Below are 25887 nucleotides of genomic sequence, written 5' to 3' on the forward strand. Positions count from 1 at the left end.
CCAGGACTCCGAGGGTCCCCGACTTCCGCAGGAAGCCTTTGCCAAGGTGGCACCTCTTCTAGAGGGTATCCACACCAGCTGAGACCCACTCGGGGCCGGCTGGTCTCCACAGCCACGCATGTGAGAGAAGCATGTGTGCCCACCTGCAGAGCCGCTGGCAGTGGAAACAGCAGGAGCAGAACTGGCATCTGGAGCCCCCGGGGTTCCTTCCCACAACCCAGCCTCACCAACCCCCACCGCCACCCTCAGCTGACTCCATCCTGCCATTTCCAGCAAATCCACTGAGTGCAAGTCCACCAGTTTGCAGGCCTGACCTGCCCACGTGGGAAGACGACACCCTGCTCCTGCAGGGTGAGGAGGGCTAGCTGACAGTTTACCCAAGAAGCTGCCCAGGCCAGAGGCGGCCATTGAGTGCAGAGGCGGCACGGCCATCCTGTGCACTCCCCCTCCCGGGACCACACACCCAGCACATCCTGAATGCACAGGCGCAGTGGAAGCCGCAGCCAGAGTCCCCTGCAGTTCTAGGGGCCTGAAGTCAAGGTCAGCCAGGGCTACACTCCCCTCCAAAGGCTCTGGGAGGGTCACTCCTGCCCCTCCGGCTTCCGGCAGGCCCAGGGCACTCTTGGCCTTGTAGCTGCACCCTTCCAGGCTGTGCCCTTGAGTGGCTTCTCCCATGTCTGATTCTCCAATGCCACAGGACGCCAGCCGCGTGGCAGCAGGACAACCTGCTCTGGCATGCCCTCAGGGTCCCCAAGTGCCTCCCCAGTCATGCCATGTCCACGTCAGCCACGCTCCTCCAAGGTCCTTTGCAGGGGACACACCCCTGCCCTCAGCTGGGGGTGCTGGAGCCGATGAGATCACTCCTCAAGGCAGTGCCACGGTGAGTCCAGCATGCTGTACCCCGGGGCTCCTGCATGCCCAAATGAGCTGGATGGTACAGAGTGCCCTCCACCACTAGCATAAGCACCCATGAGCCAGACCTGGTCCCGGGAGCTTTGCCAGGAGCCCCACCCCATCACCACCACTAGAAAGTCCATCATGTGGGAGACTCCGCAAGAAGGGAGCCAGAGGCTGGCTCAGCTGTGAGCTAACAGGATTCCTGCCTGTCTGAGCTTTCCTGGGGAGCAGTGGGTGTTTTGGGGGGACAAAAACGGCTGTGGGGGAGACTACGCCAAGAGGCCCAAGCAGTCCAGCACAGACCCTGGGCACCTGCCTCAATGGCAGAACTCCAGAGAAGCTTCTGCCCCAAGGCCAAAGATGGAATTTCTGCCTGCCTCGACAGCCTCCCAGGGCCCCCTACACCTGCAGGTGCACCCAGGCTACAGAGAGGGCCCCTTACACCTATGGGTGTGCCCAGGCTACAGAGAGGGCCCCTTACACCTGTGGGTGTGCCCAGGCTACAGAGAGGGGACCCCTACACCTGCAGGTGCACCCAGGCTACAGGGAGGTGGCCCCCCTACACCTGCAGCTGCACCCATTTGGGGCTGCCTCTCCTACACTGACCTGGGTCCTGGTGTTCACACAGCTGAGAGCCTGGCATTCACCAGCTCTGCCAAGCCAGGCTGTACCACACCCCCTGGAACTGCTCCCCACCCCAACCTTCTTTACTTCCAGGTCAAACAGCATGCAGACCCTCCCATTGAACAGGTGGGCATCAATGCTAGAGTCAGGAGATGCAAACATGAGTGCCGTCAGAAGGTGGTGGGATGCGGGCAGCACAGGCACAGACCAGGTCACAGCAGGCATGGGCCACCCTCCTGTGATGGGGAAGGGGACAGGAGGGAGGAGGGCTGGAGGGACTGGCTTAGTGATTCGGGGGAGGACACGCCACATTCCAGTCACCACCCACATGCACTGTCTCCTGTGTAGCCAGTGGCATTCTCTAGCCTACACATAGCCTCACCCTGTTCCTGCAGTATCCCTGGCAGTGCTGAGAGATAGGTTGCTAGCCACACCCCTTCCACGGGGGTACCTGTCACCAGTGAGGATGGTGTTGGAAAGGATACTATGTGTCAAGCAGGTGCAGCCTGCCTACACCTTGGACTCTACTGCAGGCACTCTGGGATGGCCAGGGCTCCAGGGTCCTGCATTAACCCAGGGGTGTGTGTGAGGACAGCATAAGGCCGTGAACCCGAGCGGCTTCACAGTGAGCTGAGCTTGTGGCAAGTGCTTTGCAAGGGGTTTCCTAGGATCGCAATGAGGGACAAAAGCCCATGTGGCCACTCCTGTGTCACGTGCACATTTTTATACCTGCATCTCATCAGGGCCAAGACTCCACATGCTCATCGTGTACTGTGCACGGGTCACGCCCATCGAGGGTGTGTTGTCACAGAGCGAGGGCACCCCAAGTGCCCTCTCGCACATGGCTGCCCCACCCCCTGCCTCTCCATCATGTTGAGACACAGTTTGGGGACCAACACTGGGACACCACGCTGTGACATGAGGAGGACCCCAGCCTCCAGGCTGGGCCAAAGCAACACAAACCAGACCAGGAGACCTGTCCTACGCTGTCGCTGTGTAGTGTGAGCCCACGGAGCGAGGAACACCTTCCTACCATGTTCTGCCAAGTGCCGAGTGCACTCACCAATGCCGCCAAGGCGCCTCGCTTTCCTGTTTGGTTCTGTAACATCCCACAGAGACACGAGCCACGGCCTGTGGACTCAGCTCTTCCTCCATGAGCCCGGGGACTGCAGCCACTTCCCTGTGCTGTTACAACAGCATCGTGGGAATACCAAGCCCAGAGGAAAATAAAGTGCCAAGATCCTGGAGTCTCTGACAGGTCTCCCTTGTGGGGTGCAGGGTCCAAGCACGTGGGCCATCCTCTGCTGCTCCCCTCTGTACATGAGCAGGGAGCTGGATTGAAAGTAGAGCAGCCAGGACTCGAACCAGTGTCCACATGGGATGGTGGTTCACAGGTGGTGGTTTAACCCGCAGCACCACCACTCTCAAGTCTCAACAAGGAGGCTTGGGGCTCTTGCTGGAGCCTGGCCCTGGGACAGATAAAGGTCAAGGTCTGACTGCCCCTGCCGACTGCCTGTCCAGCCAGGCCAACCCCGAATTCCAGCCTCCCTGTCCAGCCCAGGCCAACCCCCAGCTCCAGCCTCCCTGTCCAGCCCAGGCCAACCCCGAGTTCCAGCCTCCCCGTCCAGCCCAGGCCAACCCCCAGCTCCAGCCTCCCTGTCCAGCCCAGGCCAACCCCCAGCTCCAGCCTCCCTGTCCAGCCCAGGCCAACCCCCAGCTCCATCCTCCCTGTCCACCCCAGGCCAACCCCGAGTTCCAGCCTCCCTGTCCACCCCAGGCCAACCCCGAGTTCCAGCCTCCCTGTCCACCCCAGGCCAACCCGAGTTCCAGCCGCCACGTTGCATTTCTCTCCACAGCCTACAGAGGGCAGTGGCGGCCAGGCAGCTATGCCTGTGGGCTGGAACAGGTTACACCAATCAGCAGGCAGCAGCCCAGATGACACCGCGAGCCAGCGATTTAAACCCACACGGGGCTATTAAGTCCCAGCTGTGTGGACTGGAGTCATCTGCACGCGGCTGCATCATGACACTGACGGCAGGACTCAGGCCTTCTGCCCCGCCTCCAGAAGGACACGTTCCCTCAACCACGACCCTGTGCGCATGCCCCTGGGGACCAGGAGAGTCCACTCAGCTTCCTGTGGAGGGAAAGAGGAGCGGGGCCTCCACAATCACTCGGTGCCCATAGACTTGGCTCCCTAATCAACCACAGCCTCAGGGTTCACAAGCCCATGGGGAGCCCTAGGCTGGCTCCTCTGGACTCCAGCGGGAGCCTGGGCTGCGCTGGAGGAGCCTATGGTGTTACGGCTTAAACCTCCCTTGGCAGTGCTGCCATCCCACAGGAGTGCTGGTTCTAGTCCAAGCTGCTCCGCTTCCCATCCAGCTCCTGCTTTGGGCAGGGGAAGATGGCCCAAAGCCTCGGTCACCCTCAGAGGAGACCCAGAAGCAGCTCCTGGCTTCAGATGGCCCAGCCCTAGTCCTCACAGCCACCTGGGCAGTGAACCATCAAAGAAGATCTTTCTTTCTCTCTGTAATTCTTTCGAATATGTGTAGGGTGGGGGCACCGGAAGTCACACCTGCCCCGTGTGAGTGCATGTGACCTGCACAGCTACATCTATGGCCGGCTGGTCACTCCTGGTGTAGACACCAGGAGAAGAAATCCAGGCTAGACCCTGAGACACCCCCAACTCCCAGGGTAACCCCTCATTGTCCCACCGCTTCCTTGTTCATCTCCCTGTTCATGCTGGACACTGAGAACAGATGCCCTGACCCTGGTGGGGTTCACACGACCTTGAATTCAGAGCAACCAGGAGGAATCTAGGAGGTGTGTGGGGCCAGGTTTGGCCTGCATCCACCTGTCACTAGCAAGGATTCTGAATTCTCCATGGCAGCGTAACTGCCATAGCTGCCGGCAAGCAGCACCTGCCCCTGGCCTCTGCAGCCCAGGACTAGCACGTACAGGGCGCCCCCCATCCCTGCAGATGGCACTGCTGCGAGCCCTCAGGGTCCCACATCCAGGGGTCCTGAGAGACGAAAGCCCAGGCAGAATTGCAAAGACAGGAATCCCGAAGGTTGGCCACCTGAGTGTGGTGAACTGTTGCCTGTGGCCTGCTGCAGAGGGGCACAGTGGCCAGTGGGGCAGCAAGGGCAGAGCCCACAACCCTGGAGACAAAGTCAGATGGCAGGGGAAGGAAGGGGAGTTAGGAGGTTCTGCGGGCAGGTGCCTGGGTCACCTCCCTGCTCTGAGCTTCACATCCTTACAGTTCTGGGGTCTTGGACAGAGCCCTGTGCCCCCTTCCCAGCTCTCCCCTCCCGCTCTTGGGGAAATGCTCCGGGCGCATGCCTCAAACTTTCCCCTGCATTGCAAAAGCCCAAGATTTTGCAACAAACTTGCCTTCGGGATGATAACCAGAGGGTTTATATCTGTCTTATGAAACTAAGCTACTGACGCATACACTAGCCGCAGGCACTGAATGCGCAAGGACCAAAGTGGCCACCACTGTGCCCACAGGGCATCCCAGGTCAGGGCTTCCCAAGTTCCAAGCTGCTTAGGAGGTTACGCTCACCAGCACCTGCTTCTTACAGGCAAGTTAAGCAACTCACCCGACTGCCCAGCTAGTAAGTGGCAGGTATGAGCCCAGATCAGCGCTAACCTGGAGCCCACGTTGCCACCCAACACGGGTCCTACCTCCTATGTCCTGCGTGGGTGTTGTTGAGAAGGGATAGCCCTGAAACACATCAAGAAAGGCAACGAGTCAAACCTTGCCTCCGGTTCAATGCATCTTTCTACCACATCTGAACCAAGCAACAGGAAATGCACCTTCCATGCAGCTACAAGGTTGCAGGAATGCACCTTCCATGCAGCTACAAGGTTGCAGGGTTTACCCCAAATGAGTGTACCTTCAAGAACATCACCCTGAACACACAGCTGCAGCCGTGCCCACCACGGGCTGCCCGTCAGGGCAGTGGGCACAGCATCCTTAACTTTTCATCATGAGTATCCAGCCAGGAGGCCCAATAAGATCTGACATGCTCTGGAAACAGCCTGCACCAGTCAAGCTGCCGGCTGAGCTGCGGAAATTTCCACGCAGCCACTCACCTGTGGAGTGTCAGGGATGCACCCAGCACGGAGCAAGCATAGCACCTGCTTTGCATGTGTGAGTGTGCAAATGAGCAACTCAAAAATGGCAGGGCTGGCTCACCGCTAACCTGAGCCAGAAGAAAGATGCCAGGGGAGGCCTCAGTGAAGAAGTTTCCACTTAGGGCCCGGCACTATGGCCTAGTGGCTGGATCATTGCCTTGCGCACAGGGATCCCATAGGGGTGCAGCCTTGTGTCCAGGCTGCCCCACTTTCCATCCAGCTCCCTGCCTGTGGCCTAGGAAAGCAGTGGAGGACAGCCCAAAACCTTGGGACCCTGCACCGGCGTGGGAGACCTGGAAGAAGCTCCTGGCTCCTGGATTCAGATCAGCTCAGATCTGGCCACTGCTGCTGCTTGGGGGATGAACCAGCAGATGGAAAAATCTTTCTCTGTCTCTCCTCTTCTCTGTAAATCTGCCTTTCCAATAAAAATAAGTAAATTAAAAAAAAAATTTCCACTGAGAGCAGGGAGCTCTGGTCCCGAGGGTGAGAAACCCCAGGTTCTGTGCAGAGCTTGCGCTGCCTGGGTGAGCCGCAACCTGCTGCCAGCCCAGCCGTGGCACTTGCATCCCTCATGAATGAATGCCCGGAACAGCTGCCCCTGCGGTTGCTGTCCATGACATATTCAATTACTGGGGCCAGTGCTGTGGCATGGAAGGCAAAACCTCCTGCCTGTGGTGCCAGCAAACCTTATAGATACAAATTCTAGTCCCAGCTGCTCCTCGGAGGGAGGACCCATGTGGGAGACCCAGAGGAGGCTCCAGGCTCAGCACCAGCCCAGCGTGAGCACTACCACACTGGTGCTGGCCTCCAAGGCAGCCCCCTCCCTGGGCCACATGAGTGGCGTGATAAGCACCCTCCCCGTCTCTGGACCAGATGGAAGCCGGAGACAAGGCAAGGCTGCACGGCGGCCCAGGGCACGTGGCTCCTTTACGCCCAGGGGAAAGGAGGGGTGGGAGCGCCTGCTGTAATGAATGGAAACCCAAGCACTACGCTACACTCCAGAGCCCCTGGTGTCTAATCCTGAGCTCCTGTAGCAATGACACGCCTGTGCTAGGAGCTACAGAGCCTTCCTGCTAGCTACAAGTGTTCCCACCGTCCTCTGCTCATCTCCACGACCACCCAGAGGGTGCGACCTCCTGGTCTTCCGGACGCTGCCCAAGCCGACCCCAGCCAGGGTCGGTGAGTGTGGACCAGGCCTTACAAATGTCCACTCGGGCGTCACAGAGCCACCCACTCAAGCAGACCAAGCCACAGCTCTTTGCCCAGCTTGCATCTAGGCAGGACCCCAGGAGGTGGAACAAAGCCCCCAGGGCCAGGGAGGTCCGGGCTGGGGTCTCCCGGAAGCTCACACGGAGCTGGACAGAGCATCCTATCTGAGGCCACACCTGTGGGCTCTCAGCCAGCCTCGGAGACCAGGCAGGGGGCACAGCCTTCCAGCTGCTGGGCTGTCTGCCACCCATCCCTGGGCGGGGGAAGTGACTCAGGTCCGGGCGGCTGCGCAGGGTCACCTGGTGGCCCACTCCGGATGCCAGGGCAAGTCCGGCTTCAGATTCCAATGGGGGAAATTCCAAGCTGCCCAGAACTCCCTGGCCCCAGCCCGATGGCAACCACGGGAGGGCCTGGGCTGCCAGCCCCCTGCCCCGCTGCGTGGACCACCAGGTGTCTTCCGAGTCACAAGTGACCTGAAGGGGCCCGGGAGACCCGCCGTGTCCCCACCTGCATGAGGGCTGGGAGGACGGCCCTCCAACCGTCCTTGGGCTACTTCCTCTCCCGGGAAACCTCCCGTTTAAGCCTCATTAGCAACACCGTCATGTGACTGCTGATGAGCGCCTCCATCCACCCAGTCTCCTGCTGACTAACTCTGGACGTTCACGGGTCGGGCACGAGAGCGCGCCCCCGGGGCTCCTTGTGCACCCCACCCCCACCAGCACCCCAGAGGCCACAGCATCCGGCCCGGGGGCGCTGCCTCCACGCAGCCGCCACGAACCCTGCGCTCCGTGCGCTTAGCAACAGCGCCCGGCGCAGCCAGCCAATGGCGCGCAGTCCGCGCCGCCCGCCGCCGGGGTTACCCTGGAGCGTTGACCGCGAGTAACCCCGGCGCGGGCGGCACTGCGCAGGCGCCGCACGCCTGCACCTGCCCAGCCCGCACCTGCGCGCGTGCGCCCGGGGCCTCCTGCGTGTATGTCCCCCCACACTCCAGTCATTCAGAATTGAGAGTTCCCCCAAATCACGGAAATGCTGCAGCAGAATCCACCTCTGAGCAAAAGCAAACTATGCGAGCAGGTGTTCCCCAAAAGAAGAACGGGGTCAAAGGCTGCCACCGTGCCAGGCGGAGCCTCACCTTCCGGGAGAGGGCAGGTGGCAGGTGATGGTGGGCCACAATGAACTGGTCCCTTTAGGATAAAAGTTGGGGTGTGTGGCCGGGGGCAGCAGGCAGGAACGCTCAGCACAGCTCCCCCCCGACTGGTGGAGTTGCTCGGAATCGGATAAGGGGGAGTTCTTCAGGGCACCCCACCTGTCACCAGGCCCGAGGTTTATCCATAGCTCTGGGCAACAGAACCTGAACACAGCTCATCACTGTGTTTAGGGGGAAAAAATAAATGAAACACTTCAGGGAGAGCGGGAGGGAGGAGCCCCTGGGCTTCTAAATCTGTATGGTGAAATATGTGAAATTGACTCAGTTTATATAAATTCTTTAAAAAAAGAAAGTGGGATGGAAAAAAATACACACACTTATTCCCCCAAAAAAAGTGGGAGGGGAGAAAAGCAACTGAGAAGTTAAAAAAAAAAAATTCACACCAAAAAAAATGCATGTTGGTTTTTAGGACAGGCGAGTGGGAAGCGGAAGGCTGGGCCAGAGCAAGGGACTTTCTGGAGCAAAGGGCATGAGCGGGCCTGAGGACGGTGATGACCCACCGTGACCACGTGATCCACATCCTGCTCCCCCACCCTGTGCCACCCTTACCAGCTAACAAACAGAGGCTGGGCTTCCCGGCATAGCCCGGTGCACCTGCTCACCGTCCCCTCCCAGGACACCCCCACCTCCCCCCTACACACGCACACAGCAGGACCCCTGGTCTCCTGCTTTGTCCCCCCCAAAGGCCTCTCACTTCCCCTTTCCCAGGCGGCCTCCAGCTTGGAGTGTTTCACTCTGTTCAGCTCCCTCCCCTCCCACCCCAAGCCTGGTTGAGCTCATCTCTAAACCCAGATGCCTTACTCGGCAGGGCTGCAGAAAGCAGAAGTTGGTCAAGAAATGAACATTCCTGGAACTGCAACCTCAGGTCCCCAGACCGAAGCAAACATGACCCCTGGCTTCCCCCGACCCTGGGGTGGGAGTTGGGGTAGTGTGTGGGGTCCTGGCAGCTGCAAGTACTCAGGCAGACTGACCCACCCGTGGTCAGGGCTGGCTCCAAGGTGCAGCCAGCAGTCGCTCAGCTTTGGGATGTGCATACGGCTCTCGGCAGGACGCAGTCGCAGCCTCACAGCCACCCTAGCATGTCACACAGTGCCATTCTCCCCGCGGAGCCACCAGAGGTGGCCGACAGCACACAGCTGCCCGAGTGGGAAGTGGGGCTCCGGGCAGCTGGCCAGACCGAGTCCCACTGATTCATCCACCGTCCTTGACTTTGAAAACCCCAATTCTTTTTCTCACCATGCAAGCAAAACCCACAGCACCATAGTCTCTCTCCATGAGGGCAAACTTCCCTCTGTGGGTTTCAGAACTTCTGAGCATGGCATTGGACGCAAGCCCCTATGTGGGTGCCGGCTTGTCTTTCCTGACATTCATCTGCCCCACGTGGCAGCCTTTGCCCCCTGGAGGAGCTCACCTGTTGATTCTCGCCCTGCCCTCTGAAAGCAGCAGGTGTTTGGTGACTGAAGACTCTTTTGGCTGCCAGCAAACAAACAAAAGGAACGGTGTCGTGTTCAGCAACGCGCCACCTCCACTTCTTTACTGGACTTGCTGAATTTGGCTCTGGTTTCAGGGGAGGCCCCCTGAGTTGGGAATGTGGAGTTGCCAGGCAGGTGGGCACCTGCCATGATGGTGTCCCCAGAAAGCCCAGCAGTGACACCAGCACGCACGGTGTCCTGCCCAGTTTTTCTCCCTGCGGTGGTAGCCGATGGCTGAGGAAGAAGGAACATGCTTGGGAATCCTCAAAGCATTTGCAGGCCTGAATCCATAAGCTGCCGGGCAGAGGGGAGCCCCCGAGAGGAGAGCGCCCAAGTCCAGGGCCAGCAACGCTGGGTCCATGGACTGGGGAGCTATACTTGGTCCTTTGGCATCTCGTGCCGCTGGGGACAGAGTGTGCAAGCTGGGGAAGTTCAGCCAGGGGACCCCTCAACGGGCAGCCCCCTTGGTTTCACAAGCTCATCACCTGGAAGGCTGGGGTGACAGTCAACCTGTCCACGTTGCTCCAAATCCTCTCCCAAAGCCTTGCAGATGGAGGAGCAGAATTGTTCTAGAAGACCTTGACACTGCCGGAATATGCCACTCCCACCTCCCTCCCCAGGCCTGAGCAGCATCCCCAGCCACCAAGTACTGAGAACCCAAGAACTGGACCCAGTGTGGGAAGAGTGGAGCTAGCCAGGAGTTCACCAAGCAGAGCCAGACCAAGGGGCACCTTCAGATCAGCAGCCCTGCCGCAAGCAAGCCATCCGCACAGCCCACTGGGAAATGAACTCCAGGCGCTGGTGCTGTGGCATAGTAGGCTAATCCTGCACCTACAGCACCAACATGTCATGTAGACACTGGTCCCAGTCCCGACTGCTCCACTTCTGGTCCAGCTCCTTGCTGATGGCCTGGGAAATCAGCAGAGGAAGGTCCAGGTCCCTGGGCCCCTGCCCCCACTTGTGAGACCCAGCAGCTGGCTCCTGGCTTCGGACTAGTGCAGTGCTGTCCCTTGTGGCCATTTGAGGATTGACTCAATGGATAGAAGGCCTCTCTTTGTAACTCTGCCTTTCAATAAAAACATATAAATCTTTTAAAAAAATAATTCCAAAGAATCTCTCCCATGGTGGAGAAGAGACTCACTGAGTAGACGAGACCAGACACGGCTCTCCACAGGAACATGGACCTCAGCAGGACACGTGGCAGCCAAGCCGGCAAGGCGAGCCCCCACATCCCAGCACCCCAGGGTCAGCAGTCTGCCGCCACAGCCCCACAGGCATTCCTGTGATTCCCTGAGGATAACAGACCGTGGCCTGCAACCCCACCGGCCTGGTCTTGAGTCCCATGTTCCCTGACACCATGACGTTGGGCTGCCCTGGCCAGAACAAGCCCCCAAGCAGGTGCACTGAGGAGCCGCTCCAGCTGGTCATACACGGGCAGCATCACAGGTCCCAAGCACAAGCGTCCACGTGTCCCTGATACAAAGGAGACCCTGTGTGACTGGCTTCAGTTCTGTGTGCAAAATCTACCTGTCATCACTGTCCTCTGCCCCTGAAGAGGTCCACGACATGGGTGTGTCCTTCACAGGCATCCTGGCACTGACCACGTGGAGTCCACCTTGTAGGAGGCCAAGGTCACTTTCAAGAGTCGCACTCAGAGCAGCAGAGCCACTGGGCGGGTCCTGTCCGTCCCGACGCGACAGTCTGTGTGACGGCTCCAGCGCCCGGGACCCCTCCTCTTGGGCTCCCTTAGGACAGGGTCATTACCGCGCCAGAAGCCGGTGGCACACCCCTGGGGTGCACTGTTTTTCTCCCGAGAGCTGGAGCTGTCACAATTATGGTTCTCTGCCCGGAATCTATTACGAGGTCTGGTTTTCTCTCCCAAGGCCTCATTAGTCATATGGTGAGGAGTAACTGCAATTGAAAATGTAAGGTGTTTTGTTCACGGTCCCCCGGCCCTGTCCAAGCTCAGGAGGGTTAGGAAATGGCAGCATGGCACCTCCTTCTTGCAGATGCCATGGTTGATTCACCGGGCACTCTCTGCAGAGAGGAGAGTTCCTCCCTGCCCCATCTTCCTTCGTTTACAGCCATGATGTGCGGCAGCCACACCCTGGGGCTGCACTGGGGCGACATCCTAGGAAGCCAGGAGTCTCCCAAACAAGCGAGTGGGGCCTGGTGGAGGCTGGCAGCCTCTGAGGTGCACATGGCCGGCTGTCCCTGGGGTGGCTGTAGCCGGGCAGCCTCTGAGGTGCACATGGCCAGCTGTCCCTGGGGTGGCTGTAGCTGGAGAAACACTGGACTCCAGTTCAGAGTCACACGCAAGGCAGTCCGTGAGGACAGCAGGTGTGGAGAGCGCAGTGCACCTGCAGGTACGCCCTTCAGCCAGGTGCACCGTCTAGTGAACAACCATGGCACCACCTGCAGGTCCCCTGGGGGCATGTGATCCTCCAGACGGGACATGGCTTCCCTGCTGGCACCACAGCGACTACCAAGCAGCGAGCCCTGGGCCTGTCCAATACCTCTTTTCTTCCTCTCCCATAAGCTTCACGCTGGAGGGAGGAGCCCACTGGATTTGGAACTGCAGGGAGGAGGAGGAAAAGGAGGGCCAGGAAGAACCAGGCAGGTGCATCCCACTCAGCTCTCATCCTGAGGAGCAGGCAGCCAACCAGGAAGTGTGCCTTGCCCTCTGCCCCACCAGCTCCGACTCACGGGCAGGCTGACGAAGCTGCTTCCTGCCCCTCTCCTCCCGCCTGAACCCACGGGGGTACTACAGGGCAAGCGTCTGTGGTGCCGGCCAATTTTGAGAGTGCAGACGAGCGGTTTGGGCACTTGGAGAGGACGCAGGGGACAACATCTGCCTGTTGAGGTAAGCCCTGTGTGCCAACATGCAGGCCTTCCTTCTGCACTGGGTGCAGCCCGAGATACGGACACAGTCTTCTCGTGTGGCCATGCACCTCCGCTTCACACCTCTGCCCATCCTGACCCTGCCAGACCTCTAAGGGTGCCAAGGACAGGCAGGTAGTCCCAGAGCTCTCCTGGCACACTTTATCAATAACAAGGACAAAATGTCACCAAGCTCCCCTGGGGCACCCTGCAGTGAAACCTTCCTTTGGGTTGGGTAGGTGAAGGCTGTAGCCCTAGGTTGGAATGCCAACAGGCGCTAGAGCATGGGCGCAAATCTGGGCTTGCCACACCGTCTCCTGTGTCACAAAACAGGCTGCCAGGTGCTAAGGGTGGCTCATGCTGGGACTTGAGGATGTGCAGCTCCAGTCTCGGGGGAATGTGAGCTCAGACACGGAGCCACCCCACAACCCACAGGCCCCCAGCTCCCAGCACCAACTTCTTGGGGTCTTGCAACGGTACATGCCATCATGTGCACGCCACGTGAGCCAGCCAGCTAACAGGCTCTGCTCCAAGAGCACAGCAGCAGAGTTGGAAGGAGCCAGAACAGAATGGAGAGACCAGCAAATCTCAGCTATCTTCTCCACCAAGGCTGGCTCGGTGTGGGGAGGGTCCTGGAGATCGAGGGGATCCCCGGCGGCATCAGGTTCCTCCCGGATTCTCAAGCCACGTATGATACAACAGGTGCCTTGGTGATGTCCCCTCCGCCCCATGAGGACGTGGCCAAAGCCAAGGATAGGCGCGTGAAGCAACAAGAAACCCCCAGGGCAGTGGAGCTGTCCACATAGAAGCTGGAGCAAGACAGGCAGAACATAGCACGGTGGTGGTTAGTCTCCTGAGCACCCACAGGTGGGGCAGGCCCCTGGCTCCCCACACACCTGCACCTTCTCTAGGCCTTTCCCTGCCCTCTGGACGTGTCCACTGTGTGGCCCCCAGGTCACTGTAAGTAGCATGCACGGTTCTCGGAGCTGCCCCTCAGGGTCCCCGGCTGCCTGTGAGCTCCTCACACTGGGGATGCAGCTCTGCACAGGTGAAACACCTGCCCCGTTTCATCTCAAGAGACCTGCCTCTGCCCTCCACACACACCACCATCAGGCAGCCGTCCTGGAATGCCTCACAGGGGTCCAACATCCTTCATCCCAAACTCTCCAATGCGACAAACTTTGTGAACGCCAGCATGTCACACGTGACATCAGGGGAAGCCAAAGCCCAAACACAGGTGTACCAAAAGCACATCAGATCACCATCAGGCCACAAACCCAAGGGTCCACACCAGAAGGATTTGGGGCTGGACTCGGTCATGATGCCGACATTCCCCAGAGCAAAAGCCTGGGCAGCGAATAAAGCCTCTGTTGGCAGCACCGGCATCCCAAATAGGACCGGTTCGTGTCCCGGCTGCTCCACTTGCCATCCAGCTCCCTGCTTATGGAAAGCATCAGAGGATGGCCCAAGGACTTGGGACCCTGCACCCATGTGAGAGACCCAGAAGAAACTCCTGGCTCCTGGCTTCAGATCAGCTCAGTTCCAGCCATTGTGGCCTTTTGGGAAGAGACCCAGTGGATGGAAGATCTCCGTCTCTTTCTCGCTCTAAATTTGCCCTTCCAATAAAAATCAATACATCTTAAAAAAAACAAAAAGAAAGAAAACCAGCTGAAATCCATCAATCTAGTTGCAAGGTTTTGGGTGGGGTGAGAGAGAGTTGGCCTGTACTACTAGCATCCGGAGATGTCAGAGCCACAATGAACACCAGTGTCACCTAATCCCAGACGGAAAAGCCACACAAGACGACCAGAGCAGTGGCAGCGAGAGAAGACCTCAGTTTCCCGACCTCCAGAACCACGGGAACCACGGGAACCACGGGAACCACGGAGCCCCAGGCAGACCCTCTGGGGCCGTCCCCTCCCCTGCCCCGGCTGTTCCCCCTACCTTTCCTCCTCCACCAGGGTCCCTCAGGGACCGAGTAGGACAGGTCTTTGAACTCGATGTTCACAGCCGCTCTGCGCGGCAGCGAGGAGAAGCGCTGGGCCTCCATGAGGTTGTTGTCCACTTTCTTCAGGTGCCCATTCATGAGCTCCGTCTCCGCCGAGTCCATGCTGCCCGAGAACACGTCGTCCACCGAGACGCACACGGACTTGGGCTCGACCATGGCTGCCGAGTAACTGCTGGGGTTCTGCAAAGACATGTGGGGAGACCAGATGTGTGACACACTGTCCAGGGGTGGGCAGGAGCAGACCTGGTGCCAGAGGGACGCACGTCCACCTGGCACACCTGACCCCACACAGGTGTCCCACACCAGAGGGACGCACGTCCACCTGGCACACCTGACCCCACACAGGTGTCCCACACCAGAGGGACGCACATCCACCTGGCACACCTGACCCCACACAGGTGCCCCACACCAGAGGGACGCACGTCCACCTGTGTAGGGACACAATCTCTTTTCCACTGAGGGCGAATATCAGCAATATCATCCACTTATAAAAATGAGCCCGTGATGGATTTATTGAATTTCAAAGTTCCAACTGCACTGGCCTCGGCAGGGCCAGGCCTGGATTTCTTGTCGGTCCTCACACCTGACCTCCAGGGAGCCTGGCTATCACTTGTTCTTCGATTCAAAAGGAGAATGCTATGCTGAGGAAACGAGTCTGACTTGGGAAGCTGAAAATCCAACCAGAACACAGAAATCCGCGAGCCGCCTGCCTCCAAGAGGGAAAACTGGGGTCTCCAGGAAACATGGCCTGCTTGCAGCCCACTCAGGAGGACGTTTGCAACTCCTACGGAATATGTGACTAGGGCCTGGGCTGCAGCACACAGGTGCAGCGCCACAGGCTCCCACATGGGCACCGGTTCGAGTCCTGGCTGCTCCACTTTCAACCCAGCTCCCTGCTGGTGCACCGGGTAGAGCAGCAGAGGGCAGGCCAAGTGCTTGGGCCCCTGCACCCACACAGGAGATCCGGAAGAAGCTCCATGCCCCTCCCCCCGACCCCTGCGTGTTACGCATCCGAAGCCTTCTGTGGGGCAGTGCTGGCCGCAGGGGTGGCTGGGCTTGTGGGAAGCACGCTGGGATGGTGCGCTCTCGGCAATGCTTTGGTTTGGGTAACTGATGAGGGGCGATGGGCCTAGCGGCTCTGGGGACAGTGTCAACAGCACAGGGGAGCAACAGGGGAACTCCCTTCGTGCTGAGAGTGGCCGCCTTCCCAGGGCAGGGAGGAGGGGCACAGTGGGGGCCATGGCCGTGACCACATGGAACTGGTCGTGGTTGGGGGTTCAGGAGCAATCAGGCAGCACAGCAAAGTGCCTGCTCCCCGCCTCCCCCTCCCCCACCGTCACCTGCTGTCACAGGTTTGAACCCCGCTGGCCCCAGGTGGCCTGGGAAACACCAGACTCCGCCTTGGCCGTGTGATGCTGAGGGACCTGGGGACCAGGCGACTCTCTGGTACCCCGTGCCAAGTCCACACTCACCCCACCCCCTGCACACAAGCCTGCAGCCTCTGGCACAACCTGCAGACCCCAGCGGCGGCATGGTGTCCTGCTGGGGCAGGGGTGGGGAGTGACCCAGTTGCCCCCTCAACCTCCACCCCTCCGACCACGGTGAGTCCCACAGCCAGGGGACACTGTCCTTGTCTGACTTGGGGCCCGCCACCCCCACAGGCACCCACACACTGGGGCAGGTATGTCAGCCTCCCACTTCTGCCAAGTGAGGGTCCAGCTTCCCCCTGGGACTCCATGCTCCCCTAGTTGCCCCCCCAACACTCCCTCATTGGACAAACTGAGCAGCAGACAGTGGGACAGACAGACATGACCTCTGGTCTCTCAGCAAGCTCAAAGTCAAGATCAGGGTCTGGCTGGGGCAGGGTTCGCCAACGTTGGGCAGGGCTCTGCTCTTCATCTAGATCCTGTCTTTCGGGGAAAGGGGGAGAGGTTTGGGACTAGAAGTGCAGGGTCAGGGCACCAGCACTGGGGGGCAGGTGGCTGGCAGGTGCACCTGACTCCAGTGAGAAGAGGGGACGCGCTAGCAGGACCCTGCTTGGTGACAGCAGAGAGGGCCGTAACCCACAATGCCAAGGCCTCCTGCATTCAGGTGAGCGATTCCACACAATAGCAATTAGCACGGGGCTTATTAAACTCCAGCCTGGAGCGACAACACGCCTGAGCAACAAGTCCAAACGGTTGGGCAAGGGGAGGGAAGAGACTCACTGACGGACAGACCCGCGCTGCCGGGCCCAGGGAGGGAGTGAAAGGCCAAAGGGACCACCCCCCAAGCCTGAGCCCTAAGTCTCCCACCCCGCAGGCCTCTGGCCCATCTGTGGTGGGAAAACTCACAACAAAAGCCACCCCAGACAAAGCAGCCCCAGAAATGCTCAGGCAAGACCCCGCCCTGCCCCCAGGGGTTGCTTCACCTGTCACTCCCAAACAGAGCCCTCAGGTGAGTGGGGCCAGCCGGAGGACACCGACAGCGCCCCTTCCCTCCACATATCTTCCCTTGCATTGCTATGCCAGCTGTCAGGTATCACACACACACACACACACACACACACACACACACACACACACACCAAACAGCACACAGCACATCCACTCAAGGGCTGATGGCTGAGGACTCCCGCCAGGGCAGTGCTCAGGCCTGCTGTGTGTGCGCAGGAGCCTCCGACGGCGAGCCCCCAGGCCACTGTGGCACGCTGAGCCGGGGGAGACACTGGCCAGCCTTGTGCCTGCCTGGACAGGGGACTTTCTGAGTCTTGTCACAGCAGCTGCCCAAAAGGAAATGATGGGACTGTTGCACCCTCAACCAAGCAAGAAGGGCAGCGCAGAGGCCCCATCACTGTCCAGCCCGACACCTCCCTCCACCCTGCCCGCCCTAGCTGGGGCCCCAGCGGCTGCCCTGGGTACTCTGCTTCTCCTCCAGGCCTGCACCTGCTGGACCCCAGGGCAGCAAGGCAATGAAAGGCGAAGCCCAGGTCCTGGGGACCTCAAAGCTTCCCTCAGGACCTGGACGTTTTGGTAATGTAATGCTTTACATTTTTCCTTGAAGTGTACAGCAGGTGGAATTCCCAGAAACCTCCCATACAAGCACAAGGCAGGCACAAGCCTGCTTGTCCACATTCAGATAACAGCAACACACCCAAGGAGATGTGGCTGCGGGCGCATAAACAGTTCATGCTTTGTTAGGAAAGTATGAGGTTTTTCGGATGGGTGCTGTGGCATTGCAAGTTAAGCCTCTGCCTGCAGCCCCAGCACGCTACAAGGATGCCTGTTCATGTCTCAGGGCTCCTTGTTTACACCGTAGGAAAACAGTGGAGAGTGGCCCAAGTCGAGTGCAGCCATGTGGAAGACCCAGAGAAGCTCCTGGCTTTGAACTGGCCGCTGTGGCTCTCCGGCGAATGAACCAGAGGATAGAAGATCTCTCCCTCTCTCTCTTTCTCCGAACTCTGTCTTTCAAATAATAATAAAAAATGTAAAAAGTATAAAGTTTTCAGGAAGAAATGATTTTCCAACAATGTTCCCTGAAAAAAAAAAAAAAGATTCCAGCATTTCCATGTGGGAAGAAAACATTTAAACTGTGGGAATCTACAAAACCGTAATGTGGAAAAAAAAAAAACCCTGGCATTTAAAAAAAAAAACTGTCTCTTCAAAACAGTCTGACTCATTCCCGTCCCACATGGCCCAGCCACCTTTGCAATAAGAACTTTACAAGTTACAAGCGGCTACAACTTTCTCACCACCATCAATCATCCCAGCCTTCTGCTGTGGTGTCACTCAGGGCCCCGGGCAGGTAAGCAAACGGAAGGAGGCCCGGCCAGGCGCTCCCCAAACATCCACCTAGACAAGGGGCCAGCCTTCCCCTTGGAGGGTCCGGGTTTTGCTTGGTTCGGTTGCCTCCTCCAGGTCGCCAGCCCACAAGCCACGACAAGACGGGAGGGAGTCCTCCCTGCTCCCCTCCCCAAGCCTGGACCCGCGTGCGGCCCCATTCTATCGCTTTACACCAAACCATTATGTAATGAGCTGGCGAGGCTCGGCGCTTCTACAGTAACCTGTTTGGAATCATAGGATGCGGCTGTCGGAACGGAGCATGCGCGCAAACCCCGGCTTCCTTTTTTTTTTTTTCTTGCGCTCAAGGCAAGAGGTAACTGTCGGTCAAATCGTACAGCGCCCTGCTGACTTCAAACCCAGGATGCTAAAAATGAAATCGAGGTGGAGGCGGGGGCCAGCCTCCGGGAAGCACCCGGCAGCCAGGGACAGAGGCAAACAAGCGGGTGTGGGGGAGGGGGGATACGCAGGACTTGGGACTGCTCCTCTGGGTGCCCCAAATCCAAAACTCGGCCCTAAGCTCCGAGCTGCGTGCTCCGCGAGCCAAGCGCAGACGCCGAAGGCCGGCGGGGGCGAGGGGCCGGGGACGAATGGGGATGGGGTGCTGGTTCGTTCCCACCGGAGGTCCCCTCCAGGAAGGGGGCCCGGGCGCTCACTGAGCCCGCCCGCTCCGGGGAAGCGGGATCGCCTCGCCCTCCCGGGTCGCCCCAACGCGGCGCGCGCACCAAGGCTGCCGGCAGGTGTCCCCTCGCTTCTGTCCATCCCCGCGGGCTCGGCCACCCGCCCCGGCGAGGCTGTCCCCCATCGCATCCCCCCCACCACCAGTCGCTCCGGCTTTCGGGGAGCAGCTCCTGCTGTGTGTCCCTCATCCCCCCCCCCCGCCAGAAGTCCCCGCTCGAGGAGGGACACGACCCTCCTGGGGCCCAGGCTGCAGCCCCTGCCCAGCGCGCCCCTCCCAGCAAGCGGACGAGGTCAAGGCCATCTGTCCACTTTGTGGTGCTGCTCACTGCCCCCCAACTCCCGGGCCCTCCACCTCTCCCGCGCCAGGGGCATCCCCAGGCGCGCCAGGTAGCCGGGGCGGGTCGCTTGGCGCCGGGCGCCTCTCGGAGGGCAGCCCCGGGTCGGCGCGCTGAGGACGCGCCCCGGGCTGCAGCGGGCGTCCGGGAGAGCGCGGGGGTCTCTGTGTGCGCGGCGAAGGATGCTAACACTCACCATGGCGGTGCCGACTGAGAAAGCGGCCATCAGACAGGCCATGCCCCGGGGGCGGCGGCGGGGACGGCTGCGCTCGCTCGCTCGCTGGCTCCGGGCTGTGCGGCGGCGCCCGGTCCGGCCGCGCTCGCCTCCCGCCCCGCCCCGCCCCGCCCGCGATTGGCCGCCGCCGAGGGCCGGGCCGCGGCAGGTGCGCGCGCTCTTGTTTTGCTGCGCTGGGGGCGGTCGGCCCCGCACGCGCGCTTCTTTCCCAGAGTGGCCAGACCGAGGCGGACCACAGCTCCACCAAGCCCCGGGTCTGAGCAAGTTCGCGGGGCGGGCGAAGATCCCCCGGTTAGGACCACTGCTGTCTCCCAGCCTGGAAGCTGCTGTTCCGACGGGGCCAAGGGGCGGGGAAGCAGCAGAGGCCGCTCTCTCCTTTTTCTCTGTCCTGGAACCCCTCCCCACTCCCGGAAATGGATCGGAGAGGGATGCAGCCCTCCACCCCCATCCCGTTCTGAGTGGGACTAGCCTTCTACGCCGTGGCAGGCGCGCATTCACGCCTGTGGGACGTTGTGATCTGCAGGGCCCCCCTGGTGCCAAGAGCAGGCAGCAGAGGCGCGTGGTGAGGATGCCGAGGTTTCTAACACTTCCAGGCCGCGCTGGGCGCACGCAGATGGCTCCAGGGTCGGCGCAGGGCTGTGTCTTCCAAACTATGTGCAGCTGCACTGGGCACCCGCACGGCCCGCCCCGGACCTGAGCATCAGGTGACCCCCTGCGCCGCTGCCCCAGCCTTTATTACAGTAAGTGTCGCTTCCTGATAACCATGGCAACAGGCATTCCTCAGGCCCAGCCCCGCAGGCTGGTCCTTCTGTTCTGGTGTTTGCATGTCTGGACTCAGACCTGGAATGTGTTTCTTCTCACCTCTGCACACCGGGGCCACCTGCCCACCAGCCTCAGGTGAGCCAGGCCTCTAGGAAAGAAGTGACAGGTGGGCTCCACACCCGCAGGTGGATGACAGCACGTCCCAAGAGGCAAAGCAGGTGTGTTCAAAGTTTAAGAGGCTTTCTGGCACAACAGACTTTGGGTTCCCCTGAAATTTGTGGATCAGGAGCCCCCCAAACCCACAGCTTTGAGATGAGGACTCGGATCCACCAAAACACATCTGAAGGCTGAATGCCTGTGGCATCCCGCCTGGGGTCTACCTCCTGCAGCAGAGCAGAGGAGACATGGGGGGGGATCACGGAGCGATGGAGCAGGTGGGACAGGCCCCATGGAGGGACACAGGGGACCTGGGGTGATGGTGGACAGACCCCATGGAGGGACACAGGGGACCGGGGGAGATGGTGGACAGACCCCATGGGGGAGTTCCTGTGTGTGAACATTCTCCATGGGACATGGGTAGTGACACTATGCTTGCCCCGAGCATCTCTCTTCTGGCTAATGTCCACCCTCCTCACTTCCCACAGTATGCCCAGAACTTTTTTCACCTGGGGTAGGCGTGCAAATGGCCAACTTGCAGCCCCAGTGCAGGTCGGTAGAGCTGCGGGCAGGTGGGTGAGCAGCAGAGCAAAGGTGACACTGGGCTGCCAGGAGTGATGGGGGCTGCGGGCAGCCTGCAGGAAGCTGGCCCGGGGACATGCAGGGCAGTTGGCGGCGGCAATTCCCCTGCAAGAGCTGTCTATCTCCACTCAGGTCCTGGGGAAGTAATTCTCTCCCCTGTGGGAGATGCCAAGTGACAGGCACCTTCCACCTTGCAGGACCCAGAGCCAGTGTATCAGGACTCCGGGCTGTCAGTGGCAGCCAGCCCCCAGAAAGGTCAGGGACCCAGGGAGCTGATGTGTGCCCTCAGCCCGAGTGGAGCCCCTGGCTCTGCTCTCTGGGCAGCTCCGGGCCTGCTCCTGTAAGCCACAGGGGTTGACCCAGTGAGGTGAGGGGTGGGCTGCCTGCCCAGGAGGGGCCAGAAGGTTAACCCCACAGGAAACCTGGGGATGGCAAAGGTGCTGTCTCCCCACCACATGCAGGTGTTAGGGGCAGGAGCGTAGGTGCAGACAAGGAGGTGCACACCACACACGTGACCCTGACATGCAGGCCAGGGTGACCTACCTCACCAGCTAGAGTCACGGCTCAGTGCCTGTGGGGTGGGCTTGGGCTGCCCGGGACATAGTGCGGTGTGTGCACATAAGTCCCTCATCTCCGGCCCGTCCAGCCGATCCAGTGGGAGCCCTGGGGCTGGTCCGCGCACGGTCAGTGAGCGCAGCCCTGCCGCGGGTGCTGGTCAGCCGATTCAGGACCCGCTCTCCCTTGTATTGGCACTTACGTTTAGGAAAGACAATAGGCTCTCTGTTCATACAAAGGCCGAGCGTCCCTGCTCCTTTTCGCTGCTCTTTAACAAGAAAACAAACCCGTAATTCAATCAGTAGTAGCTGAAGGGGATGGCAGCATATGCTTGATTAAAAGACTTAATTTAAAAATCTGTAATATACGTCTTCATAAGTTCCTTTCACTTATAAGCTTTCTTTTTATTTTTGAATTCTTGATATTTTAAGGGATATTAGTTTAGATTTAGTGCAAACTGATTTTAGATATAATGTCACTATGTAACATGTGCTGCCCGTGGAGCTCCTGGCTTCAGCCAGTGACTACAGGTTTGAATGAGTAATGGCTTGCTGAAAATGTTTTCTTTGAAGTAAAATGATAATGTTTTTTAGAATTGCATTTGTAATCATTCTTTTATAATGAAGTAAAAATGAACCAGTTGGATGTTGTGGCAAAGCTTGTGAAAGCCTCTGTAAATGAAGAAGGCGGCTTTTCTTTGCTGGCCAGTACGAGCGTCATGCCGCAGTGGTCCACGGCTCTGCTTGTCTCCTCTCCCGTGATTCACGCACCCTTCCCGAGCTGTGAACTTGGCTGGAACTGGTCTCCGGCAGTTCTCTTTTAAAGATTGATTTATCTTATTCGAAGGCAAATTTACAGAGAGGAGAGACAGAGAGGAATATCTTTCATCTGCTGGTTCACTCCCCAGATGCCACGATGGCCGGTGCTGAGCCAATCCGAAACAAGGAGCTTCTTCTGGTTCTCACATGTGGATAGAGGCTCCCAAAGACTGAGGCAATCCTCCACTGCTTGCTCAGGCCAAAAGCAGGGAGCTGGATCAGAAGTGGAGCATCTGGGATTCAAACCAGCCCTGTGTGGGATGCCAGCGCTGAAGGAGGGAGATTAGCCTGTTGAGCCATGGTGCCGGCTGCCTTCCAACTCTCCTGTATGCATAGCTAGCAGAATGCACACAGCCTGTCCACGTAGACACACAGCTGGCCGAGCAATGCATACATGCCTAGGCAGACACACACCTGCCGGAGTTCAGCATGGTTTCCCGGGGCCTGCAGCTGTCCAAGGAATCACTCCACCTGCTACCTGCTCTCCACACTCGGTGCACAGCACAGTGACCGGAGGAGTGAGGGCCTTCAGAGGCAGAAAAAAAAAAAGGCTGCACAATCTGAACTTGGCCTCACGCCGCAGAGTGTACACTCAAAATGACGTACAGACTTGAAAGCCAAGCCATGATCCTTTAGGATAAACATTGGGAGAGAAATCTTTAGGCTCTGTGGCCAGATGTTGAGTTCTCATGCTGGACACCAAATACACATGCCATCAAAGCGGAAGTTGATAAATTGGACTCTGCTTAAGAAAACAAAAAAAAAGCTGAGTCTGAGAGAGACCTATTAAGATAATTAGAATACAGGGGCTGGTGCTGGGCCGCAGCTGCTGGAGCTGTAGCCTGCGGCACCGGCATCCCATGCGGGCACTAGTTCATGTCCCGGCGGCCCCACTTCCCATCCAGCTCGCTACCTGTGGCCTGGGAAAGCAGTTGAGGACGGCCCAAAGTCCTGGAACCCTGTACCCATGTAGAAGATCCGGAAGAAGCCCTTGGCTCCTGGCTTCAGATTGACTCAGCTTTAACTGTTGTAGCCATATGGGGAGTAAACTGACAGATGGAAGATCTCTCGCTCTCTCTCTAACTCTGCCTTTCAAATAAATAAACACATCTTTTTAAAAAGATGCTGAGAACACAAAATACAGATAGGGTGGAAATATTTGCAAAACCTCATTTTCAGCAGGAGATCAGGCTCGATTAGCATGGGAAACGCGTACAAGTCAACTTTTTTTTTTTTTTTTTTTTTTTACTAAAAGTGTTAAACCATCCCATTGGAAGACGGGCAAGAGACAGAGAAGCCCCTGAGAAGGCAAGGGACAGCGAACGCATGTGTGAAGCTCCGACCCGCGGGGCGCCGGTGAAGGGTGCCTAGGGAGCTCAGCGAGCTAACACCACACACCCGGCAGAGAGCCTGAAGGTGCCACTGGAGGGCCAGCCTTGGAGGTGAGGGTACTGGACAGGACGGTGCCCAGGGGACTGGAGACACCACTACCATACAGCCCACACCACCGCTGTTCTTCTGGCCACGCGAGCGGAACAGAATGCGCACCGCACGGAGGCAAAGGCAGGCCTATCTGTGAGAGCCAGCGACCGGGCGCAATCCTGACGCCCTTCACGGTGGAAGGCCCCCGTGGCTGGAGCCATGGAATGCTACTGAGGACTGGAAAGGGGTGAGCTATAGTCACCCACAGCAGCCCAGGATTCTCCACTGAGTTTCTTGGGAAAAGTCAGCCCATCCTCTTCCTGGTATCACTGTGGGGAGGGGGAACAGAATCTTGGATCCATGAGTCCCCCAGGCGCTCATGCTGCTTACAAAGCACCCACGCAATCCACCTGCCCCAGCAGTGCCCGCTGCAGTGCCCTCACTCTGCAAATACTTGTCCCAGCGTGCTGCTTAGGAAATGCACCCTCTCAACAATCCCAGCCACACACAATGGATGATTCAGTTTCTGTTTCATGGCACGAGGAAAATTGTTCTTAAATGGGTATGACGCAATCATGTGTGCAATGCTATTACCTAACACCGTCGGCGCGCCACAAACAGGAACCCAACAGGGTTACTAAAGGGCATGGCGGCTTCCTCCCCAGATTTGTGGGGCCAACTTGCCCTGGGCTGTGAGCGCAGAAAGGGCCCAGGCTGAAAGCCTGCCCATGCCACCCTAGGACCACATTGGGTTCACCTGCGTGACTCTGGAGGCCTCTCTGCCTCGCACTGTCCCTGGAGATGGTGATAGTCCGTCTAGACAGAACTCGGCCAGCATTTGCAGGTGGTTTGTACGGTGCACTAGGGTATGCCTGAGGCAGCTTAGAGTCTCTTCTGTGGCCTGAAGAGAGCTCCATGAACAGCTAGGGACGGGGCATCTGATGGCAGGGGCAGTGGAGAACAGCGGGGACCTAGTCTGCCAGTTGCATGCCCTCCTGTATCGTCACCACAACTCCACAAGTTGCACACGTAGCCACGCCCAGTACCAATGTGGCATTCACAGCTCATAGAACTGCCTCAAGGTCAGGCAGCAAGCCGGTGCCCCATCTCAGCTTCAGAACAGGCAGGCTTCGCTCCACAAGCCAGTAGGGGGGTGGGGAGGGCTTTTCTTCCTGAGAGAAGACTTCTCCTTTGGTACATGCAGACCTGAGCATTGGGCTTACCTAACTGCACATCTGGATAGAGCTAACCTTATTGACGTGTCTATAGAGAGCTCACCTATCTGCACATCTGTGCACCCACGGCCTCACATCTGGCTCTCTTGTAGCCCATGGGCACCACGGGCACCATGGGAGAGAGCTCCTCGCTTCCTTTCCTGCCCTTGCCCATCCCTACAGGCCAATGCTATCCTGGCTCCCAGCATCGTGGGCTAGCACTGCTCCTTTGGGGTCTTGGGCTAGCTGGCACACAGCAGCATCCCCAGGATGCTGAGAGCCATGCCTGTTGCCACAGGCATCCTTGGCTCATCCTCCTGCAGTGGACATTTGTGGAGCATTCTTGTATGTGTGGGTTGGCTCCATCTTGGGTATCTGGCAGTGGAGATGCTGGGCTGTGGGTAAGGAACAGGTGCACAGTGCCCGCAGCGTCGCCTGCTCACACCAGTTTCCTCCCACCATTGCCTTGCCATCACGTTTGTTCTTGGCTACTGACGGAACTCTTCACTTGAATGAAATCTAAAGTGAATCAGTAATTTTTCTGATGCTTTGTGGGTTTTTTCTTTTCATTTTTTTAGTATAGCTGTCTTTAAAAATCTGCCACCCACAAGAATAGGAAAATGTCTTCACATTTTATTCAAGAACAAACACTGCTTTTGGTTTCCCATGATGCTCACGACCCACCTTGAATTCAGTTCTGCACAGGCTGTGGGCCTCGTCCGTGGCGGCGGTCAAGTTCACAGGGAACACAGTCCATCTTCCCTGAGTCGCCAGGGTGGTTGCCGAGTGAGTGTACAACAGGCAGGTGTGTTTCTGAACAATCTGTTCCTCTCCCTGGACCGATAACACACCCTCTTAATGAGAGCCGGCTGCTA

General features: G+C 58.7%; 1 protein-coding gene across 2 annotated transcripts in view; it reads right to left on the reverse strand.

The window, feature by feature from the left end:
• Window positions 1-19571, reverse strand: part of ABCG1 (ATP binding cassette subfamily G member 1) — a 34769-nt gene extending 15198 nt beyond the window's left edge. For both annotated transcript variants that reach the window (XM_058661592.1, XM_058661591.1), the window contains exons 1-2: window positions 19465-19571; window positions 14371-14614 (exon numbers count right to left, since the gene is read on the reverse strand). In XM_058661592.1, coding sequence (XP_058517575.1) covers window positions 14371-14614; window positions 19465-19506 — 286 coding nt within the window. In that variant the 5' untranslated portion in view covers window positions 19507-19571. The remainder of the gene's footprint in view (window positions 1-14370; window positions 14615-19464) is intronic.
• Between the last annotated feature and the right edge of the window lie 6316 nt (window positions 19572-25887).

This window comes from Ochotona princeps, chromosome 3 (assembly GCF_030435755.1).
Source record: "Ochotona princeps isolate mOchPri1 chromosome 3, mOchPri1.hap1, whole genome shotgun sequence".
NCBI lineage: Eukaryota > Metazoa > Chordata > Mammalia > Lagomorpha > Ochotonidae > Ochotona > Ochotona princeps.